Source organism: Chanos chanos, chromosome 5 (assembly GCF_902362185.1).
Source record: "Chanos chanos chromosome 5, fChaCha1.1, whole genome shotgun sequence".
NCBI lineage: Eukaryota > Metazoa > Chordata > Actinopteri > Gonorynchiformes > Chanidae > Chanos > Chanos chanos.
In genome coordinates this window covers 4,952,980-4,962,613 of record NC_044499.1, presented here as the reverse complement: position 1 = coordinate 4,962,613, position 9,634 = coordinate 4,952,980, and the positions used below count along the sequence as shown (strand labels likewise).

The 9,634-nt window shown below is 43.1% G+C and overlaps 1 protein-coding gene across 1 annotated transcript; it reads right to left on the bottom strand.

The window, feature by feature from the left end:
• Nucleotides 1-6,671: 6,671 nt before the first annotated feature.
• lingo3b (leucine rich repeat and Ig domain containing 3b) lies at nucleotides 6,672-8,871 on the bottom strand. The gene is made up of 2 exons (XM_030775624.1): nucleotides 8,401-8,871; nucleotides 6,672-8,015 (listed from the first exon to the last, which is right to left on the bottom strand). Exons 1-2 carry the CDS (start codon nucleotides 8,869-8,871, stop codon nucleotides 6,672-6,674), a joined length of 1,815 nt encoding a protein of 604 aa, XP_030631484.1.
• Nucleotides 8,872-9,634: the final 763 nt, after the last annotated feature.

Sequence of the window (9,634 nt, the reverse complement as noted above, 5' to 3'; positions counted from 1 at the left end):
GAAAAAGTTGCATTCCTGAATCTCTTAAGTGGACTTCTTAAGCGTATTGCAGGTATAAATATCATAAGGTTTTTCATAGTCATTGCTGTCCAAAACCCAAAACCAAGTGATTTTTTTTTCACTTATCCTTTTCATATTCAATCCCCCGTCACCCCGCCTCACCGAATTAACAGCGCGCCTTACTCAGTTTTGACGGTGTTCCTTTAAAAACAGTTCTAGGATCAGTTTTTGGCTGTGTCTCAGGGGAGAGAGAGAGAGAGAGATGGATTTAGGGAGAGGAAACATCAAAATTAATCCCGTAATCACTTAAACCTAAAGGTAATTTGGAGTGAGTAAACCCTCCCCGTTCATAGCAGTGAGACCGCTGAATTTGAGTTACGTTAAAAATCTCAAAGTCGTAGCGTTCACTGGACACGGTGCTATAAAGAACAATGTGACTTCCGAGGTTACAGTTAAATACCACGTAAAAGATCAGATAGGTAATATATTTAAAGGCTAACAGTCATAAACTGCTCTTAGAGCATATGGCAGGGAATAAGCAGTAAATTGTGTTAACTTTGTTCGCTGAAATATTGACAAGCACTGTAGTTCCGCTCATTCCTGAAATCATATCATTTCAAAGACTCGACACCAGAGGGCAGTATAGTGATAGAAACTAAATCTCATGGCCACAGTCTCCCTGCCGCCACGAACAGCACCCCCCCCCCCCCCGCTCCCCATCCTCAACCTAATTCCAGAATTCTGTCAGGAAAAAAAAGAGACAAAGAAAAAAGTGTGAGAAAAGAAGTGTGAAACAAATGTGATATACAGGATCTGGGGACCTTTCTTTTTCATGTATTTGCTTTGCTTTTTTTCCCTTTCTATTTTCCCTGCATTTATGAGGGGAGAATGCTTGCAGAAATGTTACTCTGTGAACAAAATTTGACCTCTATTCAGACTCCGTGGGCTTTCATCACAGTCCTCCTTCTATGGCTCTAGAAAGCGTACCAGGCATGTTCTTTGACAACTGTATATGAATTTCATCACTTAAATGCTTTTTCAGGTGTTACAGAGGTTTATATCACAAAAAAAACTCCACCGTGCATCCTTTGAAATATGGCTATATGTGTAAAGAAAAACTGTGTAGTTTCAGCACACACTTTCCTTAAGGACACACTGTGTTGAGAAGGAACTTCAAGATTAAAAAAAAAAAAAAATCTCACAGCGCTGTCTCATATTCAGAATGCACCAGAACACTAACGGCCTAAAAACATCAGAACTTCTCAAAAAATGTGTCCAAAAACATCTTCTGAACGAGACCAGGAACAATGACCCGAAGATAAAAGGAATACATTAACGGGAGAAAAAGAAAAAAAAAAACAACAACTCCCATTAATTGAAATAAACCCTGGAAGGTTCCTCACTGCTCTTGTTGTTTATTAGCAGACGAAAAAAAAAAAACGGGTCCCTGTTGGTATTTGCTCCACCCTTGCCGTCTGTGTTAGGGGGTCTCCTGTTGCCTAGGAGCAGCAGAGACAGCAGGCATCGGCAGACTGATGAGGGGGCGAGGGAAAGCGAGACCTACTTTCTCAAGATGAGAGAGAGAGAGACAGAGAGAGAGACAGAGAGAGAGAGAGAGAGAGCGAGAGAGAGAGACAGAGAGAGAGAGAGAGAGAGAGAGAGAGAGAGAGAGAGAGAGAGAGACAGAGAGAGAGACAGACAGAGAGAGAGAGCGAGAGAAAGAGACAGAGAGAGGGAGAGAGAGAGAGAGACAGAGAGAGAGAGAGAGAGAAAGAGAGACCTGCGACTGTCACTAGTGAATGCTAGTCATGCTAACAATGGACATGCTTTGGTCCAAGTGAAGATATTGGCTTTTTTTTCTTTTTTTTAAAACAGATACATGACACTAAGCGTTGCATGCCTTTGTTTTGTTTGACCTTTTTTTGACAACAAATCAGCTCTTTCATTTGAAAAAAAAAGTCAACACACTGAAGCTAACTCAGAAAGTTTGGCGAAAAGCAGAGCTCCAACACAAACTTTTCTTTTGAAGAGGCCAGACGATCAGTTCAGCGTTTTGGACCTCGACACTTTTCACAGCAGTGTTTGTGTCTACTCAGGAAGCAGGTAACAAAAGTGCAGGAAGTTGCTAAGCACCAGAGTAGGCAAAAACAGAGCTGAACTGAGGTCAGGCAAGAGTCTGTCGGCAAGAGAACTGAACAAAAGAAGCAAGAAACATTGCGCTAAGCAGCTCAAGTGGTGTTTCTGGACTGAGCTTAGACGACGACAGGTGAAAAGCATTAGCCTGGGAGGAAGAATATTGCTTAGTCTGAGAAGAAACATAGCTCATCGCTGTTTTTTTGTTTCCTTTTCTTTTTCTTTTTTCTTTATCTACTTGTGCATTCTCAGGCAGTGATGTGTGAAGAATCTGAACAGTTTAAAGGTTTCTTAGTTAATAGTCCACTCTCTGCATATATATATATATATATATATATATATATATATTTCAACAATGCGTTAGATCCTCTGTTCATGTTTGGATCAACATGGCTCTCTCTGTATTTTTAGAGTAGGGAAAGACACGTGTAACTCGTTAAATGGGCCTCAGAAACCAACTACCATCCAACTATTGAGCATTTACATTTTAAACTCCTTAAAAAAAAACAAAACAAAACAAAAAAAAAAAAACATTAAACTGCTGAAAAGTTTCAAAATCGTAACTACTTCAGTCCCCTCCTTCACTCATTCTGTATTGTAAAGGGCTGGGTGGTCTGTAAAATGTTAGTGGAGTAGGGGAAGAATCCAGGTGCTCCCAGTGGTTGAAGGTCCGCAAAACGGACACAAGGGGGCACGTTTAACAGAGAGGGAGTAAAAAAGGTCGGGGAAGGGGTCAGTTTGGAGGAGCCGGGGGTCAAAGGTCAAAGGTCCCGGCTGCGCCTCTTCTCCTGTTCCACCACCACACCTATACACAGTGACTGACTGCACGGCTAAAGGAGCTAACACTAACCAAAAAAAAGCTAAAACCTAAAACGGATCCGAAAAAAGAGACAACATCGAGCCACAAGGCCACCAAGACAACATCGACTGTACTCACACAACCACACTCCACCCAGTTCACTGAGGATGATGTCTGTGGACTCTGACAACACAAATGTTTACAAAAGAAAAAAACAAAACCCAAAACAAATAATAATAATAATAATAAGAAGAAGTAAACAAAGAAGGAAAGGGAGGGTCACAAATCATCACAGTCTAAATTTTAGCCAAGTTGCCCCTTTGGACATCCACCGTTTCATTAGATAGACAATTTATCTCGATTTACCTGGTGGACTTATCTTATTGTCCCTAAATCAGTGCGTACATCATACAAAAACAAATTCTGCACATTTCACCGATTTTAGGACAAAAGAGAATTGTCTAGAATCCTCGTTGACAGTGTTTTTTGGGATTCGATGCTATCCTCTGTTCTCATTAAATTCTTTCTTTGCAGTCTGCCAATGTATCTTTACTCGTCTGCATGGTATTACACCGTCCTGAGTTACCTTTTCTTATTTTTTAACTTGGTGTATGTGTTTTGGGCCCACCAAATTTGGGTTATTTAACCCATAATTGAATTTTGCTCAACTGAATTAAAGCAGACTGTGTTGTACGGTTGAGGAGCAACCATTTTTTTTTGTTTTGTTTTCCAGACTCATTCAGTAGTTTTAATCTTCTCTACAACTCTCTTGATTTAAACCATTTGGATAACTTGCTCTATAATATAAAAATGTACGTTTTTTTTTTCTTTTTTTTTTAAACTCTTTGCAGAGCCGCAAAACCACTGGCCAGACTAAAAGAGCTGAGAACAGAAGATGGTTCGTTTGTCAAACCAAGGTGGCATTCTTTTTAAGGCATTTCTAAGCAAATATAAAACACATAGTCATAAACTAAACGTTTAAAGAGGTAACACCTTCTACAGTCAAATACACATGGGATAGATGGGTGTGTCATGACTTCATATACATCCGTGGTCACCAGCCAGGGACCCCTCCCTCAATGAGACCCAGTTAGGGGGTTGGGGGGGTTTGTGTGGATGAGGGGTGGGGTATTTGGGGGGCGTGGATGAAAACTGGGCAGGAGAGGCAGGAGATTTTTGCACACTGGCCGCCAAAGTTATGATTTTGTGTGTTCATAACTTCCAGATAGATGTGTTACAAGTTTTTTTTTTTTTGTTTTGTTTTGTTTTTATCACGTGTCAGTGTGTGTTGAGCGAACCACAAATACAAGGGGGTTAGTTCTGCTGAACTGTTAGTGTAAATGTCTGTGAGAGTCTTAATACCCATGAATTTAATCAAAATAAGACATCAAGAATGGTGCTATGACACATTACAATGCTCTTATGAAGGCTTTATGTCAGGTTGAGGCTTTCTTGTGAATCTTTGATGCAATTACTTCAGTGCTATCTCCCCCTGCACTACCAATTCTGCACCACAATCTGCAAGCTGGTGTTTATAATTGACTGCAGCTACCATTCTGCCTGCTAAATACATAAATAAATAAATAACTAAATAAACAAATAAATAAACATTAATCCAATAAAGCCCTCAATAGGCAATAGCAATTACAATAATACTCCCCAATGTTATTACCCAGAATGCTTTTTGCTACTGCAGAACGCCGTCACCGAAGATCAATTAATATAATTAAAAAGCAGCGGATGCCGAAGATACAGCGGCAGCCATAAACATGAGACGCATTTAGCTGAATTAGTGCATAAAGTAATTACATGAAATAATGACACATAATCTTTGTAAAAATGACATAATAGAAAAATAGAATGAACTCTGTTTTTTTCTTTTTTTTTTCCTTTTTTTTTTTTAAATGTTTGTACATTTGGTCGGAATGCAAGAGTATGTGGATTTGTGGGCTGGATTGTTGTGTAAAAGCTTATTCAACAGACTCACTCTTCATAGCACCTTGTTTTTTTTTTTGTTTTTTTTTTTCACTTGTTCATGTTTTTGTAAATGAATAAAGCTATCATAATACATTGGTGCCTTTCTTCCTCAAATATGGCTTTAATACAGAATAAACTGTGCGTGTACACGTACGTATGTATGCATATATGTATGTACTGTATGTACTGTATGTATGTATGTATGTATGTATATGTGTTTGTAATGTCCAACATCTATCTTTTTTTCTGATCCCCTAACTGCCTCCCCCCATGAAGGCATTTGGGTGGTCAGTGTACGTGTGCCCATGTCCCAGGCTGGTCGAAGGGGGGGGGGGGGGGTGTGTGAGAGAGAGAGAGGACGTTTAAGCCACCCCTGCCCCCACCCGCCCTCCCTCCACCGAGCCTAGGCTGAACATTACGTTTTACAGCAACTGCGCAGCCAGGATCCAAGGCTTGGCTTCCTAACCAGACCCTGAGGTCCTGGCTGCGCAGTTACCCATGCACTGCAAAACAGCACTGTCAGGACTCTGAAATACCAGTGCTGTGGCATTTGCCACGCGGCCAGTGTGCCTGACCCAACTCACACAGCTCCTGATCGCAACAGCTTGAAAAGTTGTTCTTTTTTTTTTATTTATTATTATTATCATTATTATTATTATTATTTAATAATTTTCTATGATCTTTTGTAATTTAGGCAATTTTCTCTACTGTGAGATTTTCTTTTTCTATGTGAACTGGAATCCAGTTGTCTTTGATTGACCCGTTGACTTAAGGATGGATTCATTCATTTAGTACATTCATGTTTTGTTGTTGTTGCTGTTGTTTTTTAACAGTCCTTGTCTCAAAAACCTTTTCTGTCTAGCTGAGGCTCAAAATTCAGGATTTAGGATTCAGGATGGCAGTAGGCAGTCAAATTCACAGTTCAAAAATTAATTCAATTAATTTGGCAATCACAATGGGTTATCATTCCTAAATAGCTTAGCGCTAATGAGCAGTTCTCAGCAAGCAGGTAGCAAGCAGCAAATATACATGCAGTGGTCTCTCAGAAGGGCTTATGCTTATAAATAAAATGTAGTGCTGAGATTGGCTGGTCATCAGGTCTTTCAGTTGTACTGGTTTTTCAATACAGGTAGTCAAGAGTTGTTGCTGGGTGCGCTAACACTTAGCATATTAGCAATAAAACATTTGTTTTTTGGAGTTTTACTGCAACATTTGTAGACACTTTAAAATTGTTTTGGTATAGATGTGAAGACAACAGTTCAATAAAGCTGAACACTCCACTGGCTCCCATTTAAGATTTGTTAAATAGATATCTTCTGAACTCACCCTCTCAGGTCACATATATACGAGTGACATGACAACCAGCCAATCACAGTGCAGATTAAAATGATCACAGTGATACTTACATCTAACCTTAAACTGCAAAAAATGACTTTATTGCAAAATGAACAACTTATTTAAATAAAAACCTGCTTATCATTATGTTACATCTGCATGTAGATTCACCAGCTACATCTAACCAAAGGCAGTGAGACAAAGATAACTGTATTTATATCAGACCTTAAGGGAAATTTGTAATCTAATACTGATTTGTTACAATATCTAATGAATCAAGTGATCCAATCTTAACATTTTGTAGTTTTCAAACAATCTTCTAAGTTTCTCAGGTGGGTTTATATGTTGCGAGTCAGTGCTGTGTGTGTATGTGTTTATGTCAGTTGGGCTCTCATGCCTCTCCCAGTGGGCCCCTGGCTGCGTTGTTTCATATCATTTTCATGTTGAACTTGCGAGTTCCTCCAGTGCTCCCACTGGTTGCAGGGCCTTCCGTCTTCCTAAAGGAGTACTCCACTGTGAAGTTGTTCTTGCGTTGCCCGCGTCCGCGGCTCCACACGAACAACAACAGGAAACAGAAGAGAACCACGCCCAGGAAGGTGATACAGCCCATCGCCGTAGAGACCAGGATGGTGGTGAGGTCCAGTGTGAACTTCAGGAAGACGCGGGTGTTGTTGAGGCTGGTGTCATTCATGTCCACTGCGTACAGTGAGCGGTTGGTGAACAACGTCGCGTCCAAGGGCAGACCTTTCACCGTCAACGTGGCGAAGTAGGTGTCGTTGCCGCCAGCATTGCTGGCAATGCAGATGTACGTGCCGCTGTCCGTGACTTGGGCGTACCGGATCTCCAAAGTTCCGCCTGGTAGTACTGTGATCCTGCCATTGGTTTTGGACGTGATCCGTCGACGCTGCGGTGAGATCCAGATGATGGCGGGTGTGGGTTCGCCATCAGCACGACACAGAAACGAAACCGGCTGCCCTTCACGTGCTGTCACCTGCTGGAGCTTCCGGTTCCGTATTCTGGGCTTCTGACAGGTAAAGTAATCAAACAGTGCCGAATCACTGAAGGAGGTCAAAGCGGTCCCTTGCACCTCGGCGGGTCCGGCGCACACAGGCACCTTGTCGTCAAAGTTCAGGGTTCTTCGTCGTTGGAGGATCCAGAGAAGCCTGCAGTCACAGGACAAGGGGTTGCCGTCGACCCGCAACGTCTCCAGACTGTTGACAGAGTGAAAGGAACTCTCTTCCAGTGTCACTAGCTCATTGTTAGAGAGATTCAGGACCCGGATTTGCCTCAGACCGCCCAGGGCGTGGGGTTCCACAGTGAGCAGGTTGGTACTGACCATATGCAGCTCCTTCAGACGCAGAAGATCCCGGAATGCCCAGGGTTCCAGGACGGAGATGGGGTTGTAGGAGAGGTTCAGTGAGGTCAGATAGGCCAGGTTCCGGAAGGAGGCGGAAGGGACAGACGTGATGTTGGTGTTGGTGATGGAAAGCCAGGATAGGTTGAGACCTTGGAAGCTTAGGGGAGAGATGTATTCCAAGTACGGCCAGTTGTCAATCTCTAACCCCCTGAGGGCGGACAGCTTGCGGAAATTTTGGTCCTCGAGCGCGGTGATACTGAGATGACGCAGTCGGAGAGTGACCAGGTTACGTAGGTAGGACAGAGTTTGACCAGAGATGGAAGTCAAGTTGCACCTCTCAATGGTTAGATCCTCCAGACCTAGTAACCCCAAAAATGCCTTGTGCGAGATGTAGACCAGATCATTATCACCCACCTGAAGAATGGCAGAGAAGCAGTGGATGCAAGAACATTCATTACATGAGATACATTCTATAACGTACGCATCAATCCTTGTAACAGCTCATGATTATCATTATTATCCATTTATTCTTATCTCATTTTTATAGGTTGTCTCATCACTGAGGATAAATATGGATAAATATGGTCTAAATGACTTGTATGCCATGGGTGTAGGGTTCACACATGCATTCAACTGTATAACTGCTCATATGATTAATCTGCCTTCTTCCATTCCATCCATCCATTTATCCATCCATTTATCCATCCATCCATCCATCCATCCATCCATCCATCCATCCATCCATCTATCCATCCATCCATCCATGGAGTCCTCCCACTCTCTATTGTTTCCTACTCACCTCCAGGTTTTTCAGGCTGTGCAGGTCTTGAAAAGTATAATCCAGCAAGATGACGATTTTGTTTTCACTCAAGTCTAGGGTGGTCAGGTTTGACAGACGGGCAAAAGCGCCCATGGGCACCAGCTTCAGCTGGTTGCCACGTAGACGCAGTGTCCGTAGGGCCTGCAAACTGGCAAATGCATTGGGTTCCAGTGTGGTGATGAGGTTCTCACTCAGATCCACTTCTTCCAGCCGAGGGTAGGGCGCCAGGTCCCCCGGTGCCACCCAACGCAGCCGGTTCCGACTGAGGTCAAGCAGCCTCGTTTCCGTGGGGATGCCCTCGGGAATGCCCGACAGGCGTCTGCGTTGGCACGACACCGACCGGAGCTGTGCCACACAGTCGCAGCGTGGTGGGCAGCCCTGGCAGGGGAGAGGGAGGGCAACCACGGCCAGGCATAGGCCTAGCACCACCAGCCTCCCAGAGGAAGCCATGGAGGCCCTCGCCACCTCACTCACGCCACAGAGATCAGTCTACCACGTACCTACAGAGAGAGAGAGAGAGAGAGAGAAAGAGGATGTGTGAATTGGGAGATTCGGTTGAGAGGCAGGAAATGGATAAAGAAGGAGGAATGGATAGAGAAAGAGGAATGGATAGAGAAAGAGGAATAGATAGAGGAAAGGGGGGAGCAGACGAGGAAGAGGGAGGGTAAGTGAAAGAGAGGAGGGAGTAAAAATAAAAAAGGGGGGGTGGAGGGGGTGGACGGGGGGGGGGGGGGTGGGTTGGAACATGGTTAGAACATATGTGCACAGACCATGTTTTTGCAATTTTATGGAGTAATGTATGGAATAGAGGGCAAATAAGATATAACAGAGATGTCTCACTCGTGCATCTGATCCAAGTCTATCGGCCCCAACATGAAAAGCAATTTACTGTACTGCAGTATTAAATCACACTGTCACACTCACACACACACACGCACACGCACACGCACATGCACACACACACGCACACACACACACACACACACAGATACATACACAAATCTGCAGGTTTTGTGATCTCAGCTAAAATGTTCTAACAGTGCCATTTGCATGCTTGCATGTTGTATTCTGCATAGCATGCGCTAATTCTTCACCTCACTGCACCCAGTACATCAAACAAAATGTATGAGATGATGAAAGGAGACAAGAGGATGTGCCTGGAAACCATTCCTGAAATGATTTGAAAATGTGTGTGTGTGTGTGTGTGTGTGTG